General features: G+C 42.9%; 1 protein-coding gene across 3 annotated transcripts in view; it reads right to left on the bottom strand.

Annotated features, from left to right (window-relative positions):
• The window catches only part of DENND2B (DENN domain containing 2B), an 804,449-nt gene that overhangs the window by 87,121 nt on the left and 699,091 nt on the right, over positions 1-18,237 (bottom strand). For all 3 annotated transcript variants that reach the window (XM_053720608.1, XM_053720607.1, XM_053720609.1), the window contains 2 exons: positions 9,482-9,622; positions 2,414-2,562 (listed from right to left, as the gene is read on the bottom strand). In XM_053720608.1, coding sequence (XP_053576583.1) covers positions 2,414-2,562; positions 9,482-9,622 — 290 coding nt within the window. The remainder of the gene's footprint in view (positions 1-2,413; positions 2,563-9,481; positions 9,623-18,237) is intronic.

The raw sequence follows: 18,237 nt of genomic DNA, 5'->3' as shown, positions 1-18,237 counted from the left end.
GCCACATCTGGGAAGACCGCTCCTGACCTCCGCTCCGCACCGCCTTCGCTGTGAATGAAGATGATGAACCCGCCTGGAAGAAGACCTTCTCCGCCGGACTTCTGAAACCGTGAGTACCTATTTGGGGCTTTAGTGATAGTTTTTTTTTTTTTTTTTTTGGGGGGGGGGGGTTTGTTTTTTTTAGATTAGAGTTTTTTGGGCAAATTTCAAAAGAGCTGAATGCTCTTTTAAGGGCAGTGAAAAAGAGCTGAATGCCCTTTTAAGGGCAATGCCCATACAAATGCCCCTTTAGGGGCAATGGGTAATTTAGGTTTATTAGTGTTAGTTTATTTATTTTGGGAGGTTTGGTAGGTTTACTGTTAGGGGGGACTTTGTTTATTTTTAATGTAAAAGAGCTGTTTAACTTAGGGCAATGCCCTAAAAAAAGCCCTTTAAGGGCTATTGATAGTTTAGTATTAGATTAGGGGGTGTTTTTATTGGGGGGGGGGTATTTTTATAGGGGTATTTTTTTCAGTATTTTTAATTTTTATTTTTTGTAGCTTGGGGGGTTGTATTTTCAAAACATAGACTGCGCTCTGGGCAGGCTTATCAACTAGTAACAAGGTAAAACCATATGTTGCCTAAAAGTGGGCAGAGCAAACTGATCACCCCCTTCCTCAGGAGTGATTAAAGATTTGTTCACTTATGAGTAAATCCACATCCTCTATATCAGTGATCTTCAACCTTTCTTTTGCCCCTGGCACATTTTTTTACATTAAAAAATCCTGCGGCACACCGCCATCCAAAATTTTACAAAGTCACACATTGTAGCCTAATACTCAATACAGTATATATATATATATATAAACAATTTAGTAAATTTTAATCAATTCAATTAAATTAAGCTTTATTAGCATAACAGTCACTATAAATGTATTGCCAAAGCTAGAGGGACAATAATAACATTCAAAATATCACTGAGAACAACAACCTGCATCAACAATAAAACAGCAACAAGTGCAAAGGGGTTTCTGCCTGTAAGGCTGTGAAGTGCCACGCGCGGGCAGAGAGAAGTAGGGGGAGACTGCAAATGTTGCACTGGCTGCATGAATTCTTCAACAAAATGAATCAGGCTGTTGTTGGGGGCTGGTCCTACTGTCACAGCTCAACAACCGTGGGGAGAGAGGAGGAGGAGGAGACTGTGCAACAAGCCCAATAACAATTTTTAAAAAAATAATTTAAAACTAAAATGCTGATGAGACTGTCAGTCTGCCGCGGCACACCTGAGGATCTCTCACGGCACACTAGTCTGCCGCGGCACACCTGAGGATCTCTCACGGCACACTGGTCTGCCGCGGCACACCTGAGGATCTCTCACGGCACACTGGTCTGCCGCGGCACACCTGAGGATCTCTCACGGCACACTAGTCTGCCGCGGCACACCTGAGGATCTCTCACGGCACACTAGTTGAAAATCGCTGCTCAATATCTACACTAGAGATGAATATTACATTTCTAAGCAGGTGGTATTTCACACCCCTAGCACCTCTATGGAATGCTGGAAATGATTCTAGAATTAGGCACCCACTCATATATGGTGACCATGTCCTATTGCACAGGCATACTGGCTCTTAATTAAAGTGCCAGTATGATCTTCATCTCCCTCCCTAGATATCTGGATAATTTTATTCAATAAATTCTCAATAATTAAATGTAAACTATGGCTTACCCTACTAACAAATATTGTTAACACAGGAAAAAGATTAATACTCATAAACTGGGGAAAAAAAACCACACCTCACCCTCTATAGCATGCTGGAAAGAGAGGGTAACCCACACACTCCAGCTTGAGAAATATTACTTTACACAAATGAAACACTTAGACCATTATGCAATTATCCTCATATGGGATGATTACTTAAACAAAAAGAAACAAGACGACAGCTAGCTTATAGATGACTTAGACCTTTAATTAAAATCACTGTTACAACAGGATCATAAGACCATATATAGATATAAGGAGCAAACAAAAGACGGTATCTTGTCAAACACCTGGCATATTATTACTTGTGACAATTTTCCCACTGTAACAAACTTCTATACATGTACGGATGCCTTTATTTTATTATTGTATATCTGTTAAGCTCTGCAGAACATTTACAATTTCAATGTATTAGACAATGGCTAAATGTTTTTGAAATCCATTGTATACATTTAAGAATCCCTAATAAAACATTTGAAACCTAAAAAATTAAATAAAACCATGTGTTGCCTTTACAAGTGTCAGTGTGTTATTTCTGCCATATTAAGGGTAGCATTATCATGCGAAGCACGCAACATTCTAAGCACCCTCATTTTAGCAACCAAACCCATAGTTTCACCACCTAAATGTATAAATAGTTGGATAAATGATTATTAATTTAAAGGCACCAACCTTAACTTTTCAGCTACAAAGATAACTCGTCGCTCCAACAACAGTGAGGCAAAGATCCGTATGATTTGCCTCACACCCAGGCATGTGAACAGGCATTCAAAGTCTACATGCTCCAAGCGTGAGTCCATTGGGCGCCGAAGTTCAATCACCTTTAAAAAACAAGCAAAAAAAAAACCAGAATTTATGTTTACCTGATAAATTTCTTTCTCCTACGGTGTATCCGGTCCACGGATTCATCCTTACTTGTGGGATATTCTCTATCCCTACAGGAAGTGGCAAAGAGAGCACACAGCAAGAGCTGTCCATATAGCTCCCCTCAGGCTCCGCCCCCCCCAGTCATTCGACCGACGGTTAGGAGAAAAAGGAGAACCATAGGGTGCAGTGTTGACTGTAGTTTACAAAAAATAAATTTAAACCTGACCAAAATGCTAGGGCGGGCCGTGGACCGGATACACCGTAGGAGAAAGAAATTTATCAGGTAAACATAAATTTTGTTTTCTCCTACATTGGTGTATCCGGTCCACGGCTTCATCCTTACTTGTGGGAACCAATACCAAAGCTTTAGGACACGGATGAAGGGAGGGAACAAGTCAGGTAACCTAAACGGAAGGCACCACTGCTTGTAAAATCTTTCTCCCAAAAATAGCCTCCGAAGAAGCAAAAGTATCGAATTTGTAAAATTTGGCAAATGTATGCAGTGAAGACCAAGTCGCTGCCTTACAGATCTGTTCAACAGAAGCCTCACTCTTGAAAGCCCATGTGGAAGCCACAGCTCTAGTAGAGTGAGCTGTAATTCGTTCAGGGGGCTGCCTTCCAGCAGTCTCATAAGCCAACCGGATGATGCTTTTCAGCCAGAAGGACAGAGAGGTAGCAATCGCCTTTTGACCTCTCCTCTTGCCAGAATAAACGAAAAACAAGGACGATGTTTGTCTGAAGTCTTTAGTTGCTTTTAGATAGAACTTTAAAGCACGAACCACATCCAGATTGTGCAACAGACGTTCCTTGTTAGAAACTGGATTAGGACACAGAGAAGGAACAACTATTTCCTGGTTAATATTCTTATTGGAAACCACTTTTGGAAGAAAACCAGGTTTGGTACGTAAAACGACCTTATCTGTATGGAACACCAGGTAAGGTGAATTACACTGCAAAGCAGACAATTCAGAAACTCTTCTAGCAGAAGAAATAGCTACCAAAAACAAAACTTTCCAAGATAGTAACTTGATATCTATGGAATGTAGAGGTTCAAATGGAACCCGTTGAAGAACTGAAAGAACTAAATTTAGACTCCATGGAGGAGCCACAGGTCTATAGCCAGGCTTGATTCTGACTAAAGCCTGTACAAACGCCTGAACATCTGGCATTGCTGCCAGACGCTTGTGTAACAAAACAGAGCAGATATCTGTCCTTTCAAGGAACTAGCTGACAAACCTTTCTCGAATCCTTCTTGGAGAAAAGATAGAATCCTTGGAATCCTAATCTTACTCCATGAGTAACCCTTGGATTCGCACCAACAAAGATATTTCCGCCATATCTTATGGTAAATTTTCCTGGTGACAGGCTTTCTAGCCTGGATCAGGGTATCTATAACGGATTCCGAAAACCCACGCTTAGCTAGAATCAAGCGTTCAATCTCCAAGCAGTCAGTTGCAGAGAAACTAGGTTTGGATGTTTGAATGGACCTTGGATTAGAAGGTCCTGCCTCAAAGGTAGCTTCCATGGTGGAACCGATGACATATTCACCAGGTCTGCATACCAAGTCCTGCGTGGCCACGCAGCAGCTATCAGAATTACCGAAGCCTTCTCCTGTTTGATGCTGGCTACTAGCCGGGGGAGAAGGGGAAACGGTGGAAAGACATAAGCTAGATTGAACGACCAAGGCGCTACTAAGGCATCTACCAACGTCGCCTTGGGGTCCCTGGACCTGGACCCGTAACGTGGAACTTTGGAGTTCTGACGTGACGCCATCAGATCCAGATCTGGAATGCCCCATAGTTGAGTTAACTGGGCAAAAACCTCTGGGTGAAGTTCCCACTCCCCCGGATGGAAAGTCAGACGACTTAGATAATCCGCTTACCAGTTGTTCACTCCTGGGATGTGAATTGCTGATAGATGGCAGGAGTGATCCTCTGCCCATTTGATGATTGATGTACGCTACAGTCGTCATGTTGTCCGACTGAAATCTGATGAATTTGGCCTCCGCTAGTTGAGGCCATGCCTGGAGCGCATTGAATATCGCTCTCAATTCCAAAATGTTTATCGGGAGAAGAGATTCTTCCCGAGACCATAGACCCTGAGCCTTCAGGGACTCCCAGACCGCGCCCCAGCCTAGGAGGCTGGCGTCGGTCGTGACAATGATCCACTCCGGTCTGCGGAAACTCATTCCCTGAGACAGGTGATCCCGAGACAACCACCAGAGGAGTGAGTCTCTGGTTTTCTGGTCCATTTGAATCTGGGGAGACAAATCTGCATAATCCCCATTCCACTGTTTGAGCATGCACAGTTGCAATGGTCTTAAATGAATTCAAGCAAATGGAATCACGTCCATTGCTGCAACCATAAGTCCTATTACCTCCATGCACTGAGCTATGGAGGGTTCAGGAATGGATTGAAGAGCTCGACAAGTGTTCAGAAGTTTTAACTTCCTGACATCTATCAGAAAGATTTTCATTTCTACTGAGTCTATTATTGTTCTCAGGAAGGGAACCCTTGTGGACGGGGACAGAGAACTTTTTTCTATGTTCACCTTCCACCCGTGAGACCTTAGAAAGGCTAGAACAATGTCTGTATGAGCCTTTGCTTTGTGAAAGGACGACGCTTGTATTAAAATGTTGTCTAGGTAAGGTGCTACTGCAATGCCCCTTGGCCTTAGCACCACTAGAAGGGACCCTAGCACCTTTGTGAAAATTCTGGGAGCAGTGGCCAATCCGAAGGGAAGAGCCACGAACTGGTAATGCTTGTCCAGAAAGGCGAACCTCAGGAACTGATGGTGATCTTTGTGGATAGGAATATGCAGGTACGCATCCTTTAAGTCCACGGTAGTCATATATTGACCCTCCTGGATCATTGGTAAAATTGTCCGAATGGTTTCCATTTTGAATGATGGAACTCTGAGGAATTTGTTTAGGATCTTTAAGTCCAGAATTGGCCTGAAAGTTCCTTCCTTTTTGGGAACTACAAACAGGTTTGAGTAAAATCCCAGTCCTTGTTCTGCTGTTGGAACTGGGTGTATCACTCCCATTTTTAAAAGGTCTTCTACACAATGTAAGAATGCCTGTCTCTTTATCTGGTCTAAAGATAAGCAAGACATGTGGAACCTTCCCCTTGGAGGAAGGTCCTTGAATTCTAGAAGACACCCCTGAGAGACAATTTCTAGTGCCCAGGGGTCCGGAACATCTCTTGCCCAGGCCTGAGCAAAGAGAGAGAGTCTGCCCCCTACTAGATCCGGTCCCGGATCGGGGGCTACCCCTTCATGCTGTCTTGGTAGCAGCAGCAGGCTTTTGGGCCTGTTTACCCTTGTTCCAGCCTTGCAATGGTTTCTATGCTGGTTTGGGCTGGGGTGCGTTACCCTCTTGCCTAGTGGCTGTAGAGGTAGAAGCCGGTCCGTTCCTGAAATTGCGAAAGGAACGAAAATTAGACTTATTTTTAGCTTTGAAAGGTCTATCCTGTGGGAGGGCATGGCCCTTTCCCCCAGTGATATCTGAAATAATTTCTTTCAACTCTGGCCCGAATAGGGTCTTACCCTTGAAAGGAATATTTAAGCAATTTTGTTTTGGACGACACGTCCGCCGACCACGATTTTAGCCAAAGCGCTCTACGCGTCACTATTGCGAAACCAGAATTTTTCGCCGCTAATTTAGCTAACTGAAAAGCGGCATCTGTAATGAAAGAATTAGCCAACTTCAGGGCATGAATTCTATCCATAACTTCATCATAAGAAGTCTCCTTCTGGAGCGAGTTTTCTAATTCCTCAAACCAAAAAGCAGCTGCAGTGGTTACAGGAATAATGCAAGAAATTGGTTGAAGAAGAAAACCTTGTTGAACAAAAATTTTCTTAAGTAAACCTTCTAATTTTTTATCCATAGGATCTTTGAAAGCGCAACTGTCTTCTATTGGTATAGTCGTGCGCTTAGCTAGCGTTGAAACTGCCCCCTCTACCTTAGGGACCGTCTGCCACGCGTCCCTTCTAGGGTCAACGATTGGGAACATTTTCTTAAATATAGGAGGGGGAACAAAAGGTACACCTGGCTTCTCCCACTCCTTAGTCACGATATCCGCCACCCTCTTAGGTATCGGAAACGCATTAGTGTGTACTGGGACCTCTAAAAATTTGTCCATTTTACACAATTTTTCTGGGATCACTAAAGGATCACAATCATCAAGTGTAGCTAGGACCTCCTTAAGTAGGGCGCGGAGGTGTTCTAGCTTAAATTTAAATGTTATGGTATCAGGCTCTGTCTGCTGAGAAACTTTTCCTGTGTCAGAAATTTCTCCCTCAGACAGGCCCTCCCTTACCGCCAAGTCAGATTGATGTGAGGGCACTACAGATAAATTATCCTCTGCGTCTGCTTGCTCATTTTCTGTGTTTGAAACTGAGCAGTCACGCTTCCTAGGAAAAGCTGGCAGTTTGAATAAAAATGCTGAGAGAGAATTATCCATTACTGCCGCTAACTGTTGCATAGTAATCGCAATTGGTGCGCTAGATGTACTGGGCATCGCTTGCGCGGGCATAGCTGGTGTTGACACAGAAGGAGAGGATAGCGAGCTATCTTCACTACCTTCAGCTAAAGAATCATCTTGGGCTATATCTTTAAGTGTGATTATACTGTCCTTAAGCTGTTTGGACGCTATGGCACACTTCACACACAAATTTAATGGGGGAACCACCTTGGCCTTTGAACATACAGAACATAGGCTATCTGAAGATTCAGATATGTTTGACAGACTTAAACAGAACTTCAATGCAATAAAAATAATTTTTGACAAAAACGTTACTGTCTCTTTAAATAATAAAAGTGCACACTTTATTACTGAAACATCAAAAAACCATCAAATAAACATCCGATTTTAATGAAATTTTCACCACAGTGTCTTAATGCTTTGAAAAGATTGCACAAAAATTTTCAGACCAATTAACCCCTTAATGCCCAAACCGGAGCTAATAACAGTTATTAACCGGTTAACACACTACAGTACTATGCCACAGCTTCTCACTGTGGCCTTTACCTTCCTTAGGGATTAATTTAGTAGGAAATAAGCCTCTCTGGAGCCTTTTCTGATGCCTCTGGGCTCCCCACGTGAAGCTGCATGAACTGCCTAGGCAAAACAACTGCGCAATTGAGGCGCGAAAATGAGGCCTCCTCCCTCTACATTCCAGAGTGGAGGGGCCTTTCTGACTAGATTAGGTGTCCAAATAAGTGCCAGGCGCAAATTAAACCCCAAATGTGTTTTAAAGTCTGAAAAAACACCTTAATTATAGTGAAAAACATGCTCAAAAGCAATCGATTTTTAAGCCCACAATAGTGTCAACCAGCATAGAGCCCTTAATATAAGCCATCATATTTTATACAGAGTCTAAGAAAAAATGGCTTACCTATCCCAGAGGGAATTTCTGACAGTCTTCTAGCATTACATGGTCTTGTTAGAAAAATGACTGATCATACCTGAAGCAGTTAAGCCTGCAAACTGTTCCCCCCAACTGATGTTCTCTGGTTTCAACAGTCCTGCGTGGGAACAGCAATGGATTTTAGTTACTGGTGCTAAAATCATATTCCTCTTAGCAGAAATCTTCATCACTTTCTGCTGCAGAGTAAATAGTACAAGCCTGCACTATTTTAAAATAACAAACTCTTGATAGAAGAAATAAAAAACTTCAACTAACACCACATACTCTTTACCACCCCCGTGGAGATGCTACTAGTTAGAGCGGCAAAGAGAATGATTGGGGTGCGGAGCCTGAGGGGAGCTATATGGACAGCTCTTGCTGTGTGCTCTCTTTGCCACTTCCTGTAGGGATAGAGAATATCCCACAAGTAAGGATGAAGCCGTGGACCGGATACACCAATGTAGGAGAAAAAGATATTAATTTAATAAGGTTTAAAGATGCTGTATTTAGATAATTAGTCTTTAAGTACACACTACCCCAGCCCCCCATTACCCAATGGCATAGGAGCAGATTTATTTCAACTTGTCATTTAGTAGTTCAATTCAGCAAAGGCTTATTTAAACAAATCATTCTTGAATTCCCTTGGCTCCAATGCCATTCAAATTTTTTTTTGTAAAACAAAAATGTGCCATATACAAAAATTCCATACTGTTATTCACAGTGAACTAACAATAATTTTCTGTGACCAGGTTTTGATTATGTGTCCAGTCTTCTTTATCTTGTGGTCAATAAACAAGGATTACAACCATAGCCACACAACACAAATCCACGAATCAGTCCACAGTAGTTTAGAGACTACTTATTCATTAATAACTCAAATTAGTAGAGATGGTTTAATGCATTCTCTATTACTTCCCCCTTTATATCCACAAATGTATGGCCCATCAAAGCATTTGGCTATTGAGGAATAGCCTCCTTTTATTTATTCGTTTATTTTTGCCCTGTCATCAGAAGTAGTTTTACTGCACATATCCATCCATTGATGATTCAACAGACACTACAGACTTGGTGACTTGATGACACAGAGGTAAACTGATATGAAAATATTCCAGCTTCAATGTGTGACAGCCAAATCACATTGCGGCACAAAATAGGCATGGTAATTTAAACTAAATCTTGCATAAATAGATACAGGACAATAGAAGGTTTTATTCTCTAACACTTTGGGAAAGGGCGTTATCACAAAGTCTTTATATAGACCTTCCTTAGCAACACACAGAAGCTAAATTAATACTAGATTAGTGGATATACACTTACAGAATTCAAAACACATGATTGATAATAATAACCTATATAGTTTTTGTCCGTATTGGACTCAATAGGTTTCTTTGGTGTGTTGGAAGAATGTCTATAATACTTGAACTCTAGTTTAAGTGATAAGAGTGCAGCAAATCTTTACTTACCTCATTTCCAGCACCAGGCAAAAACGTCTTTACCCGGATAGTTTTTCCAGGTGCAGGAAAAGGCGATTCCATTAAACTCCTCATAAAAGGATAAACCAGAGCTGCAGAAATGCCTCGCCTCCTCTCTACCTCATCTAATATCTAAAGAAAGCAAGGAAAGTGACATTTAGATCATGTGGATTTAACAGACTAGTATTAGAATGTTTAGCAGTATAAACAAAAGTCTGCACCCATATGATTTGGATTCTGCTATAATTACACAACACCTGGAGGCAGGTGAGCATCATTGACTAATTGAGTCAGCTCTGAACATATATGGATTAAAAGGAAGGCTTATTTAGGATAGTACTCAACAAATTCCAAAAGTCATGGCTCCTAGAATTGTACCATTGGCTCAAAGTTAGTGGGGTATTATGCAATGCAAACGTCTATATTCCTTTCCTGGCTCCTAATTCCCTTAAGGTCTGGCTATTTTATATTCTTCTTGACATCAATTATTCAACCCCTTTTTGTTTTATTGCTATAAACACCATATACCATATTTAAAAGGGACCTGAAACCCCGATAAATATTTAATGAATCAGATAGAGCATACAATTTTAAACATCTTTCCAATTTACTTCTATTATCTAATTTGTTTTATTCTCTTGGTATCCTTTCTTTAAAATTATACCTTAGCAGGCTCAGGAGCAGCAATGTTGTGCTGGGAGAAAGCTGCTGATTGGAGGCTGCAAATATATGCCTCATCATTGGCTAACCTGGTATGTTCATCTAGCCTCTAGTATTACAATTCTGCTCCTTCAAAAAAAAAAAAAAAAAGAGAGAGAACAAAGCAAAATGGATAATAGAAGTGAATAGGAAAGTTGTTCAAAATTGTATGCCCTATCTGAATCATAATATAACATTTTTGGGTTTCATGTCCCTTTAAAGGGACACTAAAGTCAAAATTAAACTTTCATGATTCAGATAGAGCATGCAGTTTTAGGACACTTTCCAGTTAACTTCCATTATCAAATAGTGCAGTTGTGGAGCACAAGCAAAAGTTCAGTGTATACGTATATAAGTCTGATTGGCTGATGGCTGTCACATGACACAGGGCCGGCAAATTGAAGTAAATTTTGAAATTCTCAGAAAAACCTACTGCTCTTTTAAAATTCAGTACTATTGAAATGTCTTTATCAAAGGGACACTAAAAGCAATTTGTTTTCTTTAATGATTCAGATAAAGCAGCAATTTTAAGCAACTTTCTAATTTACTCCTATTATCAAATTTTCTTCGTTCTCTTGCTATCTTTATTTCAAAAGCAGGAATGTGATGCATAGGAGCCAGACCATTTTTGGTTGAGAGCCTGGGTTATGCTTGCTTTTTTGGTGGGTAAATGTAAGCCTCCAATAAGCAAGCGCTATCCATGGGGCTGAACCTAAAATAGGCTGGCTGCTAAAATTTACATTCCTGCTTTAAAAAAAAATGTTAGCAAGAGAACGAAAAAAAAATTGATAATAGGAGTAAATTCGAAAGTTGATTAAAATTGCTGCTTTACCGAGGCGGGGCTTGGCCGCACTAGCTGATGGCCGCATTTTAAGTTAGCTCTGAAGCCTCAGTAATCTTATGAAAGGTAGAAAGTAACCCACAGCGTGTCAGAACTTTGGAAATTATAGCAACAGCTCCTGAGAACTGCGTGAACAAAAATACTAAACCTATGACTTATATGGGCAGTGTGAAACCCCTTACTAACAAGATGCGTGGAGAGGCCTAAAACAGAGCGGAACCAGCCGCCATTTCACAAGTGCCTAAACTGACTTTGGTGAACACACCGCACTAGAACGAGTGATCAACCGACTACACAGAGGCTCTTTTACCGGACCGGAGCCTTGTGACTGAGGAGTACTACAGCACTGTGTCGTGGAAAATCCTGCCTCATCATACCTGGATCACGCCACCCGTGCAGACACTCATACCGCCAACATCCGACCGGCTGACCGCAATCAGGTACAACATCCAGCTGATACTCACAGCTAGACCAGTCCACGGACAGCAGAGGCCACATACTAGATAGGAGGGAGTCCGAGCATAGGGTGAGCTTGAGAGCCAGTCAAGCGATACTAAAGTGAGCGCTACAGATAGAACCTTTGGGCCTGGCCGGAGGAGGGCATCCTAGTTCATTTCTAGCCTGTTAGAAGTAATTACTAGAAGCACAGCAGCACTATACTCAACGCAGTACCCACTATATACAATTGCTATTGTGTTCCACTGAGAAGGGGGAGATAAACTCAATTAAACATACAGATACAGAAGAACCGGCAGAGATATAGAATAGCAGCTGAGCACACTACAGCAGCACCGGAGCCCCTCTTCCTGAGATCAGTGCAGGGTGCCTGTACAGTATTTATCCACTTACCTCAGAGTTGTGAACATGGCTAATAGACGCATTACTAAACCCCTTAAAAGATCCCAATCCTCTAGCTTGGAAAGCTATCTCATCACAACAGACACCACTGCAAACGCCAACAGGGATAGTGTGGAACCCAGCAAGCAGAATACTGCAGTCCAGACATCCAACTCAGACCCACCACTATCTCATTATGTTACTAAAGAGGACATCAGACACCTCTCCTCTAAGAACGATATAAAAGAAGCAATGTTTGATGTAAAATTACTATTTGGTGAGCTTAAAAAAGACATTGCTGCTGTAGACCATAGAGTCACTCAGATGGAGGAGGCACAAGAAACAATCCAATCTGACCTCCAACAACAGGGCAGTAATATACAATCACAGGAAGCTACAGTTCAAAACCTCACTGACAGGATTGAGGACCTAGAAAATAGGAGTCGGCACAATAATTTGAGGCTCCGTGGGGTCCCTGAGACAGTGGCCCCACCTGATATAGAAAGATATGTGCAGGCCCTGTTCAAGCACCTCAAGAACTCCCCAAATGCAGCTGAAATCCCGGTTGAAAGAGCCCATCGGGCCCTTAGGCCTAAACCTCCAGCCAGGGCCCCACCTAGGGACATTATTATCAAACTCTTGTCCTACCGGGACAAGGAAGAAATTCTACGGCACTCCAGAAAAAAACACCCTCTAGTGTTTGAGGACACGGAAATTCAAATTTACACAGATTTGTGTCCAGCAACCCTCCAGAAGCGGAGGGACCTGCGCTATATTACCTCCACACTCAAGGACCATCAAATCCAATACAGATGGGGATTCCCCACCTGCATTATAGCAACAAAAGATGGCACCTCTGCAATCTATAGAACACCAGCTGATCTCCCCACTCTAAACCAGGCCTTTGGGCTGCAGGTAACCCCGCCGGGCAATATGGTGGCACCAGCACGGCCTGGACCTGAAAGAGCTCGAGATGAAAACGTCCACTGACTTTAGCTTGATAAGTCAACTTCCTAGACACAGATTCACGGACATGCTCTACCTGGCACGTTCCACCCTGGAGACTGGTGGCTCCTGGGGTGGTATTCATCGACCCAACTGATCTTCCAGACAGATAAGTTACCATTAACTCATATATGTTTTTCCCAAAACAGCTTACTCATATACAACTCCAGATGAACATTTTGGTTTGGGTTTTTACCACCCTACTGTGTAGAGGCATCAATACTTGGACAAATTGACTCTGTGATAATCTAGATAATTAGCCCCTGGGCTAGATTTGACCTCTACACTGTAATATGAGTATATAAGGTGTTTTATAGTTGTTCTTTTTGGGTTTATACTGTATTGTCAGGCTATGTGAACACACCCTAACATAGGCTTACTTATGTAAACTCCCCCAGCTTATATTGATACAGCGCACAACACCTCCCCGCAGGAACATAACAAACAACACTGGGAGGGAATATGTGTTCAAAAATGTGTATTATGGTTTCTGTCTCCTGGGGATATGGGAAATGGGTCTTCACTGTTGTGGGGCATGTTATCTTGTGGTTCATAATTGTCTGTTCCTTCAATGTTATTCATTGCTAGTTCATATGAGAGTTCTGACACTGATTGTTTGATATTTCTTTATTTGGGTTACTTTACCTACAAAGTTTAATGTTTGCATTATCATTCTACATAAGAGTACTGAGGTTACTACCTCCTGTATCACATTTCTATTTGTATTTACTGACTGTACCTCTACAGTCTACACTCTTTAACCTCTTCATCTACCCGAGCGGCAGGTGGGGCTCTTAACTCTGGTCCTACAGGCCATATCGGGCCTATCTGCTCCCTTCCCTACTCTCTCTCTTTACCCTCCACCCGAATTTTTGGAAGCTCTTTCTTATCTTTCCTGCTCACACTTCCTCAAATCTTCTCCTGCTCCCCCCTTCATTTCCTCTCCTCCCTCCCCTCCCCTTTTTTTTTTTTTTCCTCTCTCCTTACTAATATGCATCCACGTACCAAAGTACACTCCCTTGAACTTCTTACCATAAATGTTAAGGGATTTAATAGTCCCGAGAAACGCTCCATAATCACCCGAGATTTACACAGACTGAGAGGCGATATTGTTTTCATCCAGGAAACACACTTCTCAAAACATAAAGAACCAAAATGGTTTAATAGGAACTACCCTGTAGCACAGTTTGCCTCTGGTCCTTCTAAAAAAAATGGGGTTGGGATACTATTTCACCATTCAGTACCATTCCAAACAGAACAGATAATGAGAGACCCTAATGGCAGGTATCTAATTATTACAGGCACACTTTATGGGAGACCAATAACCTTGGCCAATCTCTATTTTCCACATAGAGCTCAAGATATATTTTTCAAAAATGTAGCACTTAAATTACTAGAATTACAGAAAGGAACACTATACATGGGGGGGGGGACTTTAATGTCTCCCTGAGTCCAGTTTTGGACACCTCTGATGGCCTCTCCAGTGCTCCTCACAAGGTACTCAAACACTTAACGCGATCCCTCAGGGATCTGGTCCTTCACGACATCTGGCGAACCTTGCATCCAACAGAAAAAAATTACACCTTCTACTCTCATCCTCACAAAAAATATACGAGGATTGACTACCTCCTCACCGACTCTGCGGGCCTCGCGATAACAACTAGCTGCTCGATTGATCCGATTACGTGGTCTGATCATGCCCCGGTTAGATGCACGATCAACTGGCCCAATACACCGATAACACCATTTGTTTGGCGGTTAGACGAATATCTACTTGATGATAAACATCTGGTACAAAAACTAAACGACAGCATTGAAGAATACTTTCGTCTAAACGCAGATGGAAACTTAGACAATGCAGTCGTATGGGAAGCTCATAAATGCGTTACTAGAGGCCTGCTTCTGAGACACAGCGCAGCTCTACGCAGGTCCAAAAGAGACACCTACAATGATCTGCTAGCAAAAGTGGCTCAAGCAGAACTAGCGCATAAAGAGCAACCTAATATTGACGGAAAACAGGAGAGCCTGGCGGCTGCCAGATCAGCCCTGTTACGCCATCTGCGAGAAGAACAACACAAAAAAGCACTAATTCTTCGCCAACAATTCTTCGAGCATAGCGATAAGGCGGGTAAATTCCTGGCACGAGCCCTTGCCAGGAAGAGACTCCGCACGTACGTCTACGAAATGGTTGATAACCAAAACAGGGAGTGCAAAGATGGTCAATCAATTGCCAATGTCTTTGGAAATTTTTACAAATCCCTATATAATCTGCACACTACAGCACATGGACGGGAGGCCCCTGTGGATGGGCAGACCTCTGAGCAGAGGATACTGGATTACCTTGCAAAAACTGATTTACCAAGTCTGTCCGACGAAGAGGCAGAACAATTGGATGCCCCTCTCACTGCAGAGGAGATTCTAAAAGCTATTAAAAGCCTTCCAGTGGGCAAAAGCCCTGGTCCGGACGGATTTGGGATCCGCTATTATAAAAAATTTGCGGGACTTCTAGTCCCATACTTACTTCTACTGTTCAACAGGCTACCCGTAACACCTGAGCTACCACGCTCGATGCTGGAAGCATTCATCTCGGTTATCCCGAAGCCGGGTAAACCAGAAAACCTGCCTGGCAGTTACAGGCCCATCTCCTTGCTTAACTGCGATGTTAAGATCTTGGCCAAAGTGATCGCGAATCCCCTCAAAACTTTTCTCCCTAGGTTGGTCAGTACGGACCAAACAGGGTTCATCCCGGCCCGAGAAGCCCGGGACAACACCCTAAGGGTCGTGCAACTGATCTCTTATGCACAGGCCAACTCCGCTCCGTTGGTACTTGTCTCAACGGATGCGGAGAAGGCCTTTGACCGGGTGAACTGGGCCTTTATGAGACATACATTAGGAAAAATGGGGTTCGGGGCACGCTTCACGAACCTCGTATTCTCCCTGTACTCAAACCCTAACGCTAGGATTCGTGTTAATGGCTTACTCTCAGATCCCTTCCCTATATCCAACGGTACAAGGCAGGGGTGCCCTTTGTCCCCCCTGCTTTTTGCTCTGGTTATAGAAGTCCTGGCGTGCCGCATTCGAACCAACAGTGACATTGTTGGTGTTCGGACGGGAGGAACAGAACACAAGCTGGCAATGTATGCCGACGATGTCCTACTAACTCTTGCTGATAATGCATGTTCACTGCAGGCATCGCTGGAGGAATTTGAGGCGTTTGGCTATGTGTCGGACTTTTCATTAAACCTCTCAAAATCTGAGATCCTAAATGTCTCCATCCCACCGGAGATATTTGTGGAGCAGGGGTACAGATGCCCTTTGAAAATAGTACCACAGCACCTGAAATACCTAGGTATCAATTTAGCCTCCACTGTCAAAGAAATGGTCAACGTAAACTATAAAAGTATTAGGGATGATATCCTACGGGACTTTGCGGCTTGGGGAAGTAAAACCATCTCCTGGATGGGCCGCATAAATGTCGTCAAAATGAATGTCTTGCCCAGGGTCCTTTATATTATGCAGGCTATCCCTCTGGCATCAGCTGGCCACTTAATCCAACAGATTCAAGTGGCAATAGAGACATACATCTGGAAGGGATTGAAGCCCAGGATACAAAAACTAACCATGTATCTTCCTAGAAACAGAGGCGGGGCTGGCGTCCCACGCTTTTATACCTATTTTAGAGCAATCTTACTACAACGACTTGTAGAGTGGTGCCACTGCTCACAGAATAAAGCTTGGATAAACTTGGATAGAGAGATCCTTCAAAGGGGGAACGTTGGTTCACTCGCTTGGATCAGCCCTAATCACCGCCCAAATTGGGCAGTACAGTACCCCCTGATCTGGGACGTGTTGCAGACCTGGGACAGATTACTTAGGAGCGGGGGATATATCTCTACGGCTATCTCACCAGTTATGCCGGTTCGAGAAAATCCAGATAATGGTATTGAGATCAAACCATTCTCTCATGACGATAACTACCCACTGTCGGAAGTTGCCATATCAAATGTGCTGACAGACGGTAAAATTAAAACACAGAAGGAGTTGGCGGACTGGGACGGCGAATTATTCTCCTCATGGTTTACAGTGGCCCAATTGAGCCACTTTGTCAGCACTATTAGCGAGAAAGACTCCCTTAGTAGGCAGAAAACGCATTTTCAAGCACTATGCACATCAGAGACCCCACCAAAACATTTGATCTCGATACTTTACAAGCTTTTGATGGAAGGAGGTGGGGAGGTGGTCCCCTCGTATGTAGCTGCCTGGAAGAGAGATCTAGAGCTCGAGATAGACACTAAAACCTGGCAAGTAATTTTTAATAGAGCTAGGCGTGCATCGGCATCTGCAAAATTACAAGAGATGCACTTCAAATTCCTGAGTAGGTGGTACCTCACCCCTCAGAGGCTGAAAAAAAATTACCCCAATGCCTGTGGGGAGTGCTGGAGGGGCTGCGGGGAGGACGGATCTATACTACACATTTGGTGGCACTGCCCACACATACAACCTTTTTGGGTGAGTGTATTTAGAGAAATTAGCAGATTGTTGCAGATCATTCTCCCACCGAACCCTAAATACCTGATTCATCACGAGTTCCCAAAGTTAGCTATGGAAGCCAAACGCCACTTGTTTCTTTTAATGCTAAATGGAGCTAAGGGGCTTATACCAAGACACTGGAAATCTCTCCAAATTCCGAGTACAGAGGAATGGAAAGCAGAAGTCCGAAATTTACTAGACTTAGAGAGATACCATTACCTTAGGACAGGGAAGCTAGAAACTCACGAGTACATGTCATTAATCTGGGAAGGTAGGAGCCTATGATCTGCTCTGGTGTCTGTTAGAGTACAGGTGTCGATCCTATATTTGCCCCTGTAATTGGTCTGTGGAACATGATTCAGTCCCTTCTCACCCTCCACTCCCGTCCCCATCCCCTCCCCCACCCCTTATGGGGGTGTTTTTTTTTTTTTTTTTTTTTTTCTCCCTTTACCTCTCTCTCTCCTTCTTCTCTCGTCTCTCTCTCCATCATCTTCCCACTCTCTGAACCCCCTCCTTTCATAATCCCCTTACTTATATCCGATCTTTCCCCAATCGCCCCCCTTAGGTGATACTTCCTTTATGCACTAGTATTATATACTGAGTTGAACGTTTTACTGAAGAAGCCTAATGCAATATGAGGCGTTTATCTTGGAGCCTGTAATCTTATGGGCTCTGGGATGGGCCCATGCCTCGATCAAGCAAACTCTGATTTTCTATGTCTTTTTTTTCATTATCCTTTGATATCTTTTAAATTTCGCACTTAATAAGCTCATGTAACAATTAACTATATGTCAATAATGTTCAGATGTTCTGTGCCTATATAACACTCGTGTAA

The sequence above is a fragment of the Bombina bombina genome, chromosome 7 (genome assembly GCF_027579735.1).
Source record: "Bombina bombina isolate aBomBom1 chromosome 7, aBomBom1.pri, whole genome shotgun sequence".
NCBI classification, from domain to species: Eukaryota; Metazoa; Chordata; class Amphibia; order Anura; family Bombinatoridae; genus Bombina; species Bombina bombina.
This window is presented reverse-complemented; position numbering and strand designations above follow the sequence as displayed.